This window comes from Takifugu rubripes, chromosome 17 (assembly GCF_901000725.2).
Source record: "Takifugu rubripes chromosome 17, fTakRub1.2, whole genome shotgun sequence".
NCBI lineage: Eukaryota > Metazoa > Chordata > Actinopteri > Tetraodontiformes > Tetraodontidae > Takifugu > Takifugu rubripes.
In genome coordinates, this window is record NC_042301.1 from 9,816,263 (window position 1) to 9,833,363 (window position 17,101).

At 44.0% G+C, this 17,101-nt stretch overlaps 1 protein-coding gene across 2 annotated transcripts in view; it reads right to left on the minus strand.

Moving 5' to 3' along the window:
- Positions 1–1,043: 1,043 nt before the first annotated feature.
- LOC101074070 (protein phosphatase 1 regulatory subunit 29) overlaps positions 1,044–17,101 on the minus strand; it is a 102,650-nt gene continuing 86,592 nt past the window's right edge. For both annotated transcript variants that reach the window (XM_029851128.1, XM_029851129.1), the window contains 2 exons: positions 15,971–16,962; positions 1,044–15,683 (listed from right to left, as the gene is read on the minus strand). In XM_029851128.1, the coding sequence (XP_029706988.1) occupies positions 14,138–15,683; positions 15,971–16,962 (2,538 nt within the window). In that variant the 3' untranslated portion in view covers positions 1,044–14,137. The remainder of the gene's footprint in view (positions 15,684–15,970; positions 16,963–17,101) is intronic.

Sequence of the window (17,101 nt, forward strand, 5' to 3'; positions counted from 1 at the left end):
GAGCTCCATAGTTGATTTTTTATCCTCTGCGTACACATTCTACTCACTGTCTACTCACTAGGTGAGAAACTTTTCAAAAGGAGCAGAAATGAGGAGTATCCCAGTTAGGCAGCAGAAAGGCTGTTAGAGGAGTGTCTGTGGTGCCAGGACGTTATTGATAAAGGATTAAACAATGAAGTTTATTCTTTTCTTCATCCAAGGCAGCATTTTCGGACAAGACTGAAGCCACCAGTTGTTAAACCAACTGAGGAAATTCTGCTTCACTTCTCCTTAAAAGGTTCCAACAGGTGCCCCAATGTCAGGACATGACTTCTCCAGATGGGAGCTGACCAAAGTTCCCCTGGACTTCCTTTAAAAGCTCAGTTTTGGCCTCTACAGATGATGCTTTGGGTCACACTAGAGTTTCATTAGAGCATTGGTGGGTGCAGAAAGGGACACATCTCCATACGCTGTTGTTGAGCACTGTAAATTAAAGTTGGCTCATACTATTTTATTATAAATTATTTATGAAGCTTCGTGTTCTGATCATATTTAATGGTTTAAGGGTCTGATGAGCTTGATGATGTTTGAGTGAAGCAGCTGTTGCTTGCGGGCTTGTTCTCACTCCCCTGTCAGTTAATGAGGAAGCTGGTTGAGACCCCGACGCCTCAGACGACACCACCGGACGAGGGTGGATGCTGGAGGTTGGATTTGCGCTTTCATTAGCAGTCAATGAGGTCTTTTATATTCTAACATGAATTTCATGGAACTGAATGGTGCCGGGGCTCCCCTGTGGCAGCCATTTTAAAAGAATCTGTGGCAGTGTGTTGAGATGCATTCTTCTCTCCTGGTGGCATTTGAAGCTTTGATTCAGATGTGTAAATCTGACTCTCATGGGAGGCTACGGAACAGCGGGCACTCATTTTAGTTTATTTCGAACCAGGGTCCCTCAAAGCATAAACACAGCTACTTTATGAATTTGGCTCATAAAGGATCCTGATGGACCAACAGGTGAGAGTTCAGAATGTTGCACATTCACAGAAGAAAGTGAAATGGAGTGACGAAAGTCATTTTTTATGGTTTTTCATAAATAAACAGTTCATCATGTGACATACATCAACTCATTATACACAACCATAAATATCTGCTTCATGAAAATACAGGAAATCATGCAAATATAACAGTTTATTTCATTTGTCATGAGGGACATTTCCACCTTTATACTCTACAAGTCATCATTGCACAGCCCCCGACCCTTTCGAGAACCCCCCCCCCCACTAAATACCAAATAAACAGAGATAACAGGCTCAGTACAAAAGTTGTTCCTAGAATTTGTACAAAATTCACAGATTTTTCTTGTTTGTTTGCCTTCTTTAAATTTACACCCACCAACCAGGAAACCAAATAAAACAGAATTAATGAATCACCAGAAATAAATAAATAAAAAACCAAATGGACCAAACACATAAATATGAAGGAATGAGCAACAGTTTCTAACACAGTGTGCAGCTCATCAATAGTACAGTGAAGGCAAATACCGATTGTGCCTGAATGTCATCTATCATCATGTACGTCACGCTACGCCCCAGGCTTGTGGTTCCCTTCTGATCCGTCACTTAGCATAACAAGCTATCAAACTGGTGCATTAGTAGATCTAAACGTCAGAGTGAATGAGCTGATGCTGACTGCAGATGGAAAAGAGGATAAGTCCTCAAGCTACTTCATCGGCCCTCCTCGGCTCTTATCAAATATAAGTCGAAAAAATTTGGCAGAAAATCAGCATCAGTTATGCTGAGTTTGTCCTGAGGGTGAACCTAGGGAAAAGTGAACATAACAGTTTGACCTCGCTGGAGCGGGAATGTAATTACAAAATTTAATAGCAATCTCAACCACTATTGAGTTTCATGTCAATATATTGGCCTGAAGGTGCTTGTTGGAGAAAAGTTACAGACTGCAGAAATTGAGTGGTCGATAAATGGAATGAAAATCAGTAAATCTGGCCACCAGTTGCTTCGGTGCCAACAGGAAATTCAGAACTATGATCCTGCATATAGAAACAGCTATGCAAGTTGGGGGCGGGGCTAACAGATACAGCCAATGAGCACATCAATGCCGACGTTTTATTTCAGAAATCAGCACTTATCAGGTGTGTTTTCCTGTACTCTCGCCCACTTTTGTCATGCCGGCTATGAGCAATTAACCCCAGAGAGGAGAGAAAATCCTGGACCGGGTCAGCGAGTGAAGGGAGCGGGTGACCCCATCAGTCCCATGAAGGTCACTCACTCAGAGCGCCTATATTCGTTTCATTCTCCAACAGCACACTTTTCCTGAAATGCATTAGATACCCAGTGGCAAAATAGAGAATAGCCTTGAATCAGCCTTGAATCTGTGAGGCAGAAGCGAACAGAATTGTCCCCCCCCTGCCAAGGGAACACTTTAAACATGTTCCCAGGTTCATTTGGCAAATGGCCACTTCAGAGAGACCATTGTTGGTCATTAATTGAGATGGCTAAGATAGCCAGGCGGCGTGAGAAAACGGAGCTGGGTTTGCTGGCACGCCACCGAGGGCTATCACCATGGCAACAGTGGGAGATGAGGGCAGAGAGGACTGATTAGGTTTTGGAGATTAGGGCCACATTAAAGTGCCCCTAAGACAGCTTCTGCTGTGCTACGAGAAATGTCTGAGGGTGTTTTTGCTGTTGAAGAAGGCTGGATTCAAACGAGCGCGCCAACAAGTCTGCAGTGCTCGTGGAAATTAATTTGCCCTCCTTTGAGTGCCATTTTGCAGTTTGATAAAAGAATCTGCCAGCTCCCATAAAAACAAACCCATTTCTAAGAAGAGACGGGTAGAGAACATCTTCAAGGTGAGACAGACGATGTCTCAAAGTTGACCTTGGTCACGCTGCGGTTCGATGCTAGCATCACGTCACACACGGTCAGAGGCAACAGTCAGCTGTGTGTGTTTGAAGCCCAGACAGCACACCGTGATCAGCCACAGCTGCTGCTGGTGTAACTGGGACGTTGGGGCCAGTTTACTGGGATACGTTTTCATAATTTCCTTCACCAGTGTTGCTCTGAATGAAGGGAACTAATTTGTTCAGATCTGCTGACATTTTTGTTTGAGGAACATGAAACATCACTGGTAAACTTGCTGCTTTCCTCAAGGTTCTTGCGTATCAGAACCCATTCTCATGAAATAATGAAGCTCAGTGAGACTCTGGATTGGCCTGCAGCTTCCTGATGTGGGTCCTTTAGATGACACAGGATGGACTCAGCATGAGTGCACACCGACATAAAGACTCCACAGCAGCAGTGATGAACACAGCCTCACATTCTGGAGTAAAAGCTGGATTTTAAAGACTGAACCCTGAATACTGATGATTTCAGCCACGAAGGCTGTAATTTGGCACTATTTTTTAGAGGGTGTAGTGAGCATCCCAACACATTTAGGTTCAGACAAACAACCTGCGATGCTACCAAGACTCGTGCTGTTGCCCACGCTCTCAGCATTCCCGACGTCCCTGGTGGATAAGGATGTGTGCCTGATGGCGTTCTCCAGCCATCACTCAGCAGTTGCTACACGCTGTGCTAATGGATCCACCTGCAGTGGGCAGCACACGGCCCTGAGGTGCTGTCAGAGTTCGCTTCTTCCAGCCTGCCTCTATCACGGGTATACTCTCGGCTCAGTTTGTCCAAATCTGGACAACTGACCATCAGACAAGCATACAATAACATGTGCGTGGGATTCTTCTCAGTGGTGTCCTTGATATTCTCACATCTTTATGGATGGTGCTTTTCAAGATTCGCAAAAACTCGGACAAAGTTTTTGTTAAAAACAAACACCAACAGGCAGCAAATCATCTCAGGTTTATGGAGAAAACATCACGTCCTGCCTCTCCCCTCTCTCATAATACACTACATACTTCTCCTTTTTGCATTCCTGAATCCTTCTTTTCTTCTTCTTTGTCTCATTTGCAGCTATGCTTAAATAGAAAAGTATCAGAATAATTGCGGAGAGTCTTCATGTATTTGCAGACATTTGGTTTCAGTAATTATAAACACAGAATGGAAATGGCGGCAGTGTCACTAATCTTGAGATTAACTTGCACCTTGTTTGGGACAAACTTACTCACCCTGCCTCAAATCTGACGCATGAATGCCTGCAGAAACACCAAACACGCAGAAAAACACAATGTTTCCCCACACTTCAGCCTCTCCAAACAGTTAAACAGCAGGAATCAAACACACCACCCCTGAATATCCCACAGATCCACTGAACTCCACCATTTCCAAGACACAAGCAGCTAACTCAATCCCAGACAAGAGGAGAGTAGATTCAAGCAGAGCTGAAACAAATCCAACCAACAGCATTCAGGGGGTGGAGAGACTTCCTTTCAAAGACGGTTACAGGAAGAAACTAATTTCTTAGGTGCCGACAGAGGAAAATACTTGTTGACTATTTAAGGTTGATGGTTTTCCTTCCAGACATCAGCCATCAGAATGATCACTAGCATGTGTTTTAACTATAAATCTGATGCTGATTGATGTGAAAATGTCGGCTTGAGTGATTCACTACTCATTGTTGTCGGTGATGGTCACAGATCAGTTCATTGGCTCTTCCTCCTCCTCCTCCTCCTTCTGTATGTTTACTTTGCGCATCTATTTGTGCAGGGAAAGACTTACAGCAATCTGTCTGTGTTGGAGCAGCAAATCTGCAGCCATCTTCACTTCAGTCAATCCTGTGATTTCTCTTTGTTCCAATCTCAAATCTTCTTTCTTTCTCTCTTCTTAAACCGAGTCCATGACAAGCTTGGCTGCTGCTTTGCTGTTTTGCCTCTAGTTTTTTCAGCTTTGTTCTCTTTTGTTTCATTTCTCATCAACTTCCATGTGTCGGTTTGGAAGCCTTTACGCTGATCGAGGTTTGGACTGTTTACGCTGTGGACATCGCCTGTCTCACTAAACAGATTCATTTAAACTAATGCAACGCACGCTAGTCTGCATGAAGAGAGCAGCATCCCCTCGGTAGTCTAGGTGATTCTGAAAAGAACAACTATTTTGACTCTTAGTTTCGGTTTGTCTTCTCAATATTTTCTCTCAATATCCATCCTTAGGTTTAATCTAAAGGTGTCCTTTTGTCTCCTTTCATCACACCAGACCTTGAAACTGCCTCACTGGTCCTTGACTGTGTCACAAATGTCCAACCACGTCCACACTTCTGTGAGATTACGCTGCAGCTTCTGAAGCAGCAATTTAAAATTAGACAGTTGAATCAGTTTGTGGTGTTGAGACAGGCAGCATGTTTAAATCCTTTTTTAGTGGTGCTGGAACAAAGCCAGGCTGGTGTGTCTCCAGAACACTCTCGCTCCTCCCTCTTTTTGAGCCCTGAACTAGAGTCTTGAGGGTTTAACATCTAATCTCTGAGCTCCAGTTAAAATCTTTTATTGAGCTTGTGTTTGTCCACAAAGTGATGTGAGGACCACAGAGAGCGGCGTGGCGGCTGTATGGCAGCGGTAGGAAAATCAGTCCATCTGACAGTGACAATATCTGTGGGAGCGAGACAAACGCAGCAAATAAAACCGTTACAAACCTCGATGGACTCACAAGAAGATGGTTCATTCAGCACAATGGAGCACAACGATCCACTCAAGTTCAAACCCACAGCGCTAATATTCCCTAAGAAGTCCTGAAGTTTTGGTACAATCTCACTCACAGACTAAAGAAGAATGTTGATGAAGGAGTTGTTTTTTTCATTAGTGTTGTAACCCCTTTAGGAATTAAAGAGGCTTCTTAGAATGAAGACAAACGTACACGTGTTTGGTTCAGTGGCTTTTGTCATTGAGATTGTTTTAAGGAAAGTCACCCCGTCCTGAACAAAAGCTAAAGCTCAGCGAAGATCAGCTGTAGGAGTCTGACCACCTCTAAAGAAGACGACACCAGCGTCTGGATGCTGTCATTTTGTGAGAATTAGCTGCCGTCAGGATTAGCATTCAGCTCTATCATCGTCTTACAGAAAGAGATTTTTAGGAGGCGGGATTCGCCCTCGGCATCAGATGTTTGATGTTTACCTCTTTGAGGTTCTGATCCCAGATTTTCACAGCAGACCAGAGAGGGTGGAGGAAAATCTGAGCTCAGACAATCTGAGCTGGTGCACAATGTCGTCAGACACGCCTGCCGGGTTCCTGATGAGTGAATAGTCATCTGATTTTCCCCATAATATGGCATTTTCAGTTTCATCCAATAAACAAGCTCAATTAATGATTTTTCTTTAACTGCTCCCAATTGTTGACCATCTTTTGATGCTCCAGCAGTGTTTTTTCTCTGATGTCGTGACTGAAAGCAATTAATGTGAACCCGTGTTCGTATCCGCGACCTAGCAACTTGACTGTACCCATCACTGCCCCCGGCAACCAATGTTGCTGCCTGTAATCGATTGCTTGGCAACTGGAGACGACAGCGCGACATCAGACTGAACTACAGCAGCATGAAGCTGCAAGAGAACCCTGAAGTCTCTGGTTCAATCAACACACAACTCTGTTGGGATGTGTTTGTGGCAGAATTCAATATCAGAAAACTAAGAAAACAGTTAAAATGTTAGCGGCAGCATTGTGCAGCTGGGAGTGCAGCAGTAATGATGATCAATGCATCGCGACCATCTTGTGGTAACTGGATTGCGCCATTATCTCTCTCTCTCTCTCTCTTTCTCTCTCTCTCTCTCTCTATCCCCCACTCTCAGTGATGGAGCTGCACATCCATGCCAGAATACAGTAGTCTTACAGCAGAGGAAAGACAACTCATTTTTAGATAAAGTTTCTCATAGAAAACCTTCATTAACTGATATATGAGTGTCAGTTGGTATCTGATTTGGTGGCAGAACCTTTGGGGAAGAGCATAGGACATCCAGGAAAGGGGCTCAGAACAGAACTCTCAGGCCAATTTTAAAACCACGAATGCTTCTCAAGCATCTTGCTCCCACCAGCAAAGAATTGGCATCTAGCCTGGATGGGTCAGCTGTAGGCTGGTTATGGGGCTAAAAAACAATCAAAATAGATGGAAAAGAGCCAATGACATGATTTCTGCATCCAATACTAATGCCAGTGGTGTGTAAAGAAGAGACACCCATCAGACGCTGCTCCTTTATATTAGCCTTTGCAGATATCGGGTCCAAATGACCAACTACAACTCAATACGATCCAACCCTCTTCCCAGCATCCTTCATCCTTCCTGGAGTCAGACGGCCGCAGGATCTGAAGCTGCCTTCCTCTTATTAAATTTGCAGCATTTGTTTGCCCGGGGAGCATATAAATGCATTTCCCTGGATCATGTTCCACAGTTAGTAATTGGCAAAGCAATTGTTGTCTAAGGGATGCTTAAGGGACGGGGTGGGGGGTGTGCTGCGCTGCTGCTCACTGTTAACAGTCTAATGCACTGTGTTCTCCAAGAACGCCAATATTTAAATAATTCAATATGTTTGGTGACTTTTTGAGATGTCCTTTGCTGGGATTTAAATCTCTCTTTCAAGATGATTTAGTTTAGTTTACATGAGTAAATGGGTAATTAACGGTAGTGTTAAGGGTATTAGACTGTCTGGCGTGATGTTTGTGGGTTAGATTTGTGTCGGGGCTCAGAACTATCTGTTTGTCAAGGTCATTGTGACAAAGGCACTTCTGTGTGATAAGGACCTGTGGAGCTTTCTACCGCACAATGTGACAGTTTACATTACAGATTTCAGCATCGTAGCGACGGATAAGCCTTCCTAAGCTCACGCTGGGCTCTCCTTGCTTTATGTTAGTATTTTCCCTTCCCTCTTCCCACAGTGGGTAAACAGCCGTGAAGGCATAACGGGGGTTTAAAGGCCAAAACAAAACCGTCACGTTATTGAAGACAGGTCTGTGAGCGGGTCAGACCACACTTATTTCCCACCTGCCTTCCCCATCGTAGGGCGGGAACTGGTGTAGCCAGCACACAGTGGTAGGTGTCAGAGTGTTTGATGGCATGCTGCACGATTGCTCATCAGGAATCAGCATTCTAGGAGGGTCAGGAGAGAACAAGACAAGAAAGTACATAAAGAAGCTTAAGACGGGAGGCAGAGGGGATGATGTCAGGAGAGTGTCTGTGTGTTGCATGTATGAATGGAAACAGAGACAGCGAGTTGGAGAGAGGGAGAACGAGAGAGAGAGAGAGAGAGAGAGACAGAGAGATACCTTATTTGAGATTAATGTCAGCTAAACCAAACACTTCAGACAGGTAGCCCCAGCATCACCTGCAGAACAGACCCTCGGAACACTCACTCATACAGCTGTGAGTACACGAGCTGTTGAGTATTTAAAGAGGTCCACCTGCTAACACAAAGCTGGTAAAATGCACCTCCACACCAGCATTTAGTAAAAAGAAGAGAGAGATACAGATTGATGGATGGGATTATTTCAGCCAACTCAATCTCACAAGAGCTTCCACTCACACATTCTCTTCCAAACCTTTTCTTTGGAGAAGCTAAAAAAAAGGTCCTTGAAAAGGCCAGCAGTGAAAAGCAGGTTATCTCTGCAGCTCTGTGTGTTTGGGTGTGAATCTGTGTTTGTGTGCGCACACGCATGTGCGAATAAATTGACAACGATGAACAGATTTTTAAAAAATGCTAAAACTTTCAGACTCAATATCTGACCACTGGCCTGGACCTGGATTCAGATTTCATGTTCAATAGCAATTCTTCCTGCAAACCACTTGAATTCAGACAGATCAGAAGGATCCCACGTCACATTTACATGAGCAGTCTCATTCGCAGCAATAACAGATATGAATTGAAAAAAATACAAAAAAGGTGGCGGAACAGACAAGAAAGCTAATGAAACTCATCCAGATGTTTGGTTCCACTGGGTTAGTACGTTAACCTCGCCAGTTTGGCACTTTTAAAGACCAGTTCTGTAAACGTTGATAGAGATATTAAGTCTATATTTCTTTGTGTCAGGTGTGATGATGTCATTTGTGTGCGTGTGTGGGAAGGTATTTGCGGGTGTTTGTGTTTCTTGTGTGTTTTGTTCTCACATTTCATGTCTATATAATTAAAACGCTAATCTATTCAAACACGTACAGTATATTCATTGATTCTCTACATTGTTGTGTGTGTTCTTGTGGTTTGAGCATGTGTGTATCACAGTTGGCCTCCGGTAGAAACTCCTCTGCTTTAGTTTGTTGTACAGTGGGATTCACAGAGCGACTCCATCAGTCTCCACAGAAGAAGAAATCAGCGCCATCAGCAGACAGACTGGAGTGAAACCACAGTCCTGCTTCCTCCTCAGACTCGGTCAAACTAGCCAGGGCCACAGTCAGCAGCTGGTGTTGTTGGGCAGAGCCAAAGATCAGGAGCTTCAGACCGGTTAAAACCAAATGTAAAATCTGTAAAGTCTCTGCAGGTGGTGCAGCGGTGGAGGGGTCCCATTTTACACTGGCTGAAAGTCAAGGTGTTTTGTCCTAATGGTCGGTATTTACATATGGACTCAGGCTGTTTGCACTCAATCCAAGCCCACTTTCTACGCTCCTGTGGGGGCTAAAAATAGGACCTGTCCTTTTGTGTTGGCAGACCAGCAGGTTTGGGTTTATTCCCTCGGGTAAAAATTTGGAAATATGAGGAACCAAGCCTCCATTGTGCCTTCCCTCACACCTCCCACCAATGTGCCCACAGACTTGGCACAGGCTGATTTGTATCTTGTAAAAATGATATTTGAGAGATTCCACTAACATCTCTGGTGCTCAGGGTGTAAGACAGAGGTCCTGAATCTGCTGCTTGATTAAACTAAAAGGAACTGCAGTGCTGAAATGATAAAATCATGCATAATAACTAAACCATACAGTCCTGAATATAACATTAAAACTATCAACTGGAAACATCCTGGCTGCAGTAGACAGAAATCATTATCGCACTGGTAAATGTAAAGCTCACATTCTAAAATACATTTTCTAGATTTTCTCACTGTGCTTCTTGAAGGAGGTGGGCTTGGGGGGGGGGGTTGTAGTTTGTGCTCTGAGATTAGCCTTTAAGCAGTCCATTCTTCAAGTCTGCATAGTGCTCCCAGTAATATCTGGCATTTCTCTCTGACCTTTGGGGAAAATTTGAGGAAGCCTCCTGGACTTTTGGCTCTGCCACACGGAATTCATAACAACATAAGTCAATCCTGCCTGTCACATGTGGATTAACATGACATCCAGTAAACATCCCCTTAGAAAAAAAACTAAAATGGTGCTTCCATTGCTTGGATTTGATTTAGATGTTTGCGGTTTCCATGACTACAGGGTCCTAAGAACACTACATTGTGAAAAAGCTCCTGTCGCCAATTGGCCCTGAAGGTTTACCTCAACAGGACTGCAAAACCACCAATTACTCGAGAGAAAGTCATCATTTTAGGAGCTGAAGTTGGATCTTAACATCAGAATCTCATCTGTAAGGCATCAAAAGATTTAAAAAACTATCCATGTACAATATAAATACACATGACTCCTACAAGACTGGCAGGATGCACGAAGTTGCTAACTGAAAATGGAGCCCTGGCTAGCTCATGGAAAGCAGGACTTTCAAACCGTTTTGCACAAAAGTGCTTCCTCACCGTGCAGCAACCTGCAGCTTCTGAAATGCATCCGAGTTTTATAGTTTACATGTTTACAACAGTGTCGTTTTTAATGTACCGGGGTGCGGCTCAAGGAACATTTTGTTGGATTCATTGTAAACATTAAAACAAAGTCTGTGTCTCCGCTGTCGAGCCGATTAAGTGATTATCCTTTGCTATCCCCAAAGGTACAGTTTCTGTTTTCAGACCATTGTAGTGATAGTCTTCCTCCAAAGAAGGAAATGAGGGGTCTTTTCAATAACTCTTGACATTCTGTTTTCAATAAATCTCAAAAAACTGAAATAAGAAGCCAAACCAAGTGGAATGGCTCCACTGTGGAGGACAGTTTAAGATTCCTCACAACTTAGTCTGAGTTGGTATTGTGTAGCTTTTTTGACCGATCTATGGACCATTGTCTTCAGCTGCTAGAACTCAAAGAACCCAAATATTCCAGAAAAAAATGATGAGTCCTATTATTCTGTCTGGTGAAGAAAGTGTGTCTGAGTACCATTTACAATCCACTCCAGGGATTTGCGGCTCTAGGAAGGTTTGACTCGACTCCTCAGAGACCAACACATGTCTCAAATGCATCCCAGTCTTTCTTCCTGAGCCTGTCAACAATTCCGCCCAGTGATTCATCACGTTGTTAATTGGCCTGACTGGAGAAGAAATAGAAGCCTCAAGCCTCTGAGGACTGGAGTCAGACACCTGCCGAGGGAGGAGCAATAAGATGATGAAGAGCAGCAGAAGAGGAGCAAGGCTTGAACACTGTGGATGAACTGGATTGAACTATGAGTTTAGCTGTGATTCTGTGTGATGCCAACTTTTACATGACCTCCTCGGTTGGAGGTAATAATGGCTCTTGGTCAAATGCTGAGATATGAAGGGTAATTTCACACATGTATATACAAATAATTAATCAATGTTTAGTTAGTCACTATTGTTCAAAGTTAAAAGTCACTCATTATTCTATATCAGTGTCAGCCTGTCGTGCCTATCTCAAACATTCTTAGGGGTGTAGCTGCCACAAGGCAAGAATATAAGACGATAGTGATGTTTGTGAATGTGGGTCTCCAACTCAAAACATTATTTTCAATACTTTATCCTTCTAGCAACTAGTATTTTGTTCTGATTTGATATTAAGGTAATAAAACACATTTGAAGTCCTGCTGCTATGTCTAGGCTGCCAGAGGATCAATGTTTTTCATCAGTTAAAAAAATAAAAACATTTAATGAGATGTTAAAGAGAACTGATGTGATCTACCACATTATTTCATTTCTTCATGCAATAAATCAGCTGAAGTGGACAGAAATCTAGTGCTTGGGTTAGAGGCTTATAATTGAAATGTGGAGATAACTGCTGTGTATAAGCTATTTCTCCTGTTGCCTGACCTTTTGAGATGGTGAATTTATTCCACCCTCACCTTCACACCTCAAACGGTGGGTGGAGTTTAAGGACTGTGCACATTATCAGATCTTCACTGGCAGAAAAACAAGCTGGAATGAGTTATTTTCAGGTCTGACACATTGGACCTTCCTGAGCAATTAGGTTCAAAGAGGGAAAGAATACTGCTGCAAGGTTGGACCTCGGACTCCCTGACCTCACCCTGCTCATGGGGAAACATTTTCTCTTTGTCGGCCACTTCTGTCTGCATTATTGAGAGGGTTCAGGACGCGTCTTTCATGACAAAGGAGAAAACGGGCAGTCGAGGGGCAGTCATCATTAATTTCAATCAGGCCCCCAGTATGGCTGAGTTAATAATATCAGCACACCTCTCTGACCTCAGATGATGGTACAACATCAACCTCCACAAATTACCCATTCATTTAGCCCATTAAGATGGACAGAGGTGGCGAGTAAGAGGGAAGCACGACAGGAATTAATCATTAATTTGGGATAGAATTTTACACTTGTTTCAAATGAGACATGTCAGTGTGAAGGAAGAAAGGTCAGAATAGAAGGAATAAGGATGGCGGCTGAATCTAATCTTTTAAGTGGACACTGATGCTCAGCACACAATCAGTTATAGGAACTATTTTGAGGTGTGTGTTTAACCTCTTGTTCGAAAGCTTCTTTTTGCCAGCGGTAAACTCAAGCCTTGCTCCCGGTCACTTCAGTATTCTACATGTTCCAAATGCAGATTGGAAAAGTAGGGAATATAATAAATTAAAAGATAAATATGCTATATCCTCCCTAAGGCACTTTGGTCCATAGGATTTTCCCCTCAGCAAGTTCATGGATGTAGCAACGTAAGCATCATCCAGCTTGATTGCAGGCTACACCGAGTGGCCTTCTTTCTGCCTGCCATCCATTTTTATCTCCCGTTGTAATGCCGAGAGTATTTGATTTAATTTGCAGTTTCTGCAGGTTCACTCTGAAATGATACATGGATCCTATGTTGTCTCCTTAATCTTGGCAACTTCAAAATGAGATGCACTCAATCTCTCACCTGCTCTGTCTGCCTGCATGCCTAAATGTGATTACTAGGTCCTTGAATGAGGGAGCTAACAACTGTCTTGCCAACCCCCACAAATACCCTGCAATAATTTCTACAACCCTCCCTTTATTGAAATGTAAATGACCTTCCTTATACCAAATTACAGCTTCTTTTATCGAATGAAATGCGCTATACCATTAAATAAGAAATTTCAAGACCAAAGTTTATCTCGGGCTATTCAGCTAGTGTGACAGGCATGAGCCATAGCAGTTTATATGTGTAGGCATACTAACTCTACCTCCACAAAGCTATTCAATACAGTATACAGGGAGCAAGTAACACTCTACAGACCCACAAACACTGTCACTGGTATGCACAGAGTATATCTACTTGCCAAGCATCACTGAACATGTGTAGCAGTTGGTGTTGTGAATCAATACGTGTGTTAAACCCACACCATTCCTGACCTACTCTGAAACTGGGTAATTGCCAGGATGAAGAATTAGCTTGATAAGATTCAGTTGATGTTCATCCCTGAACATGGATATCCAGGCTATTCTAAAACAAATGCACCTCATCCCTCACTGCTTCATATTATCTGACTAAATTAAGCTTCTTTAAGAGACCAGGTGCACTGTGGCAGAATAATTGTTTTGTGATGGATTTAGAGGAAGGAGGGGCAGTTTTCAATCACAAATGGGGCTGTTTCAGTAGAGATAGCTAAGCTACGGTCTGCCAATAATGAGGTAGAAGATGATTCCTTGTTGCCACCTTTGCTTGTTCTATAGTAGCTGCATGGCCTGTGGAATTCTACTGGGACCAAAGTGCCTAGTATGAGGTAGTCTGCTAAACACCATGATTTTACTTGAAGGATAACAATTTTGTTTTGATAAACCGTCAGCATCAGAAACAATGTGTCTTAATAACAGAGAAAAAAACTGCAGGGAGTCAGGGAGAATCAGGGAGAATACCTCTACCTGGATTCAGCAGGGGTGTGGTCAATGTCATTGGCAAACTCAGAACAGAAACATTTCTTTTGCTACATTAACATTTATCCCCCTTTTTAGTCTGCTGTCAGCGTCCAACTTCACAGTCTCCTTCAAATCTTGCGACTGGTTCCTGGTTTCACAGCTTCTGCTGGGCAGAAACACCCTTCCAATAATCTAAGATATCATGGAGGTCTTCGTCCTTTGCAAACTGCACCTTCTTGCGCAAGGCATGTCCCGCTGCTATATAGGAGGCTTCCTCTCTAGTGCTTTTCTTGTAAGGCCTAAATCTCTCCCAAATTCGCAGTGTGCTCTCAGATGAATATTCTGGACTGGAAGAATAACCAGAGTTGTAGCTGTGGTGACGGGATGGTGAGAGCTGTGAGTAGTTGGCTGTGGCATCCCTCCTGTTGCGGCCAATAGGCTTGAGGAATGAGGCCTTTTGTGTGGGAGAAGGCAAATCATTGACACCCTCATAGTAGAGCGCGGGGAAGGAGTGGCGGTGCTCGGAGTTGTGGTAGTCTGGCTGAACCTCTAAATGGTGCTGCTGCTGCTGCCCATGGTTGACCACCCCACTGCCATTCCCATTATTACAACCCATACTACCCCCATTCATGCTCACCCCAGCACTATTGATGTTACCCATCCCATTTCCATTGCAACCTCCAAGTCCTCCTCCTCCTCCACTTCCTCCACTACAAACAGCAGGGCTGCCTTTTTCTTGGTACTTGGGAGGATCACTGCGATGCTCTGGAATATCCACACTAAACACTCTGTTACTCTTGACAGATGCCACAACAGGCGCACCACCACGATTCTTCACCACAGCTGTGTCAGCACTCAACTGCCTCTGAATAGGCCGCACTGCATTGGCTGGTGGTGGGTCGCGATAAGGAGGGGTGAGGAACCCACCGCCACTGATCCCTGGACGCTCAGACAGAGGCATGACAAGGGGCACTGGGGCCATAGAAGGTGGGTGTGGTTGCTGATGCAGTTGAGGATGAAGCTGGGTGTGAGGCTGAGGATGTGGCTGGGTGTGAGTTTTTGGATGAACCTTCGGGGAGGAAGCCATGATCTGATCACCAGGGTGACCTGGAGAAAGGGGCAGGAGGTTCCGAGGAAGAGATAACATGCAAGGTGGTGGCTGGGGGGACACAGGGTTGCTGTTCTCTGCAGTAGTTGCAGCATTACCAGAAGCATCTAATTTTAATGCATCGATGCAGTTATTGATGATCTGGTTCACCTTATCCACTTCCTTGGCAATGGTGGAGATTTCTGATGCTGAGCCGTGACCATCATCATCCGAATCCTCACCCCCCTCAGTCCCATTCTCAGCCACACTTCGCATATCCACAACTACATCCCCTCCTACCCCTGCTCCGCCGGTGACCCCTCCCTCTCTGCCCTCCATTGCACCACCTGCCGTCCTTACATCCATGTAGTTGCTCTTGCCGCCCATTGCCTCAGAAAATGCAGTTGCCATTTTTTCCACCTGTGGCAAAGTGGAGAGCCGTGACGAAGTTGTGTTGGCTGAGCTGTGCAGCATGCCTGTGCTAGAGGAGGCAGATGGAGGGAGTTTGCTGCCTGCACCTCCAGAATGGTGGTGCTGGTGATGAGCCTGCTCCTGGAGACGTTGCATAGCACCTGAATCATTGGCCACTGCTGCAGCAGCCTCTGGGCCATATCTGAAAGAGATAGTGTGACTTCAGGACACAAAAGTAGAGCTGCACTCAGAGTCAATTTGATATTTTTCCTTATCATAATTAAAGCTGTATAACTGCAACTTTTTTCAAAAGAAAAAAGTTTTTTTCTTTTGAAGTGAAAAAATCCTTAATGACTAAAATTCTGACTTATCATGGCTTCAAAACCCAAGAAATTAGGTATTTTATTTGACAAGTACCATTATACAAAAGAAAAAAACAACAACTTGCAATGCTTAAACGTGTAGTTAAAATGAAATTTCATCTGGTACCTCATCTCCAAAATAGTCTTCTTTACACTTATAGCTTTCTGTTTTTCTTCCTGGATGCGCCGCCTTCGGAGACAGTAATAGACAAATCCCAGGACGATAACCATTCCGAAAAGACATCCTAAGATGGTCATTATGTAGTGGGTAGTTGTTGACGAATTTGTTCGGAGGTCCTCTGGTCCAAAAGCTCGTGTGGTAAACGACAGGCAGGTGTGGTTATAGCGCTGAGATTTGCTTATAGACACCACACAAAACGTGTAGTTGGTGTGTGGCTTCAGCTTGTCCACTTTGATTAAATCCTTCTTTCTTCTAAGAGGCATGATATCAGTAAAACTCTGGTTATACTGAGAGAGAACAAACATCTTACTGTATGGTTGTGGGATCTGCACGCTGAGGGAAGCCATGTTTTGTGACACAGAATGAAGCCTTATAGAAATCTGATGGCTGTAAGTAGGGTCAGGAGTGGATGAGCTGTTTGGTTGGTGGTACAGACCCTGATCTGGGTTGTCCAATCCCATCCCTGAACCATCTTGATCTGGTGTCTGAGATGTCATCCCTGGAACTATCACACCGTCATGACACATGGATAAAAGATTGACACGGACATTTTTTCCATGTCCAGGGACTGGACTCAGGAGTGGGTACCCATTCATCTCAAGAGGGGTTTCACATTGGAGGCGATCATAGGTGTGGGTGACATTGTTAAATGCTTCCAGCCAGGTGAGAAAGCTGTAGAGCTCACAGCCGCAGTGGAATGGGTTTCCTGCCAGTTCACACACCATAAGCCTGTTGAGGAGAGAGAACGTGGAAGGGTCGAGACGAGCCAGTTTATTTGAAGACAAGTCCAGGCTGCTGAGGTTTGGGCTCTCCCAGAAGGCATTGGTGGCAATGACCTCAATGAGGTTATGTTGCAAGAAGAGGCACTGCATTCGACCCAGACCCCTCAACATGCCCTCTGTCAGATTGGTCAACTTGTTGTAACCCAGCTGTAGAACCTGAGAAAGAGAGAGGGAGCAAGGCTTCATTCGATATTTTGATAAAACAAATGCTTTTAAGAAAGGCTATTTCTTATCCACATCTGCATTTATTTACCAGTATGATAGTGACACTAAAGAACACAAAATCAGATAAAAC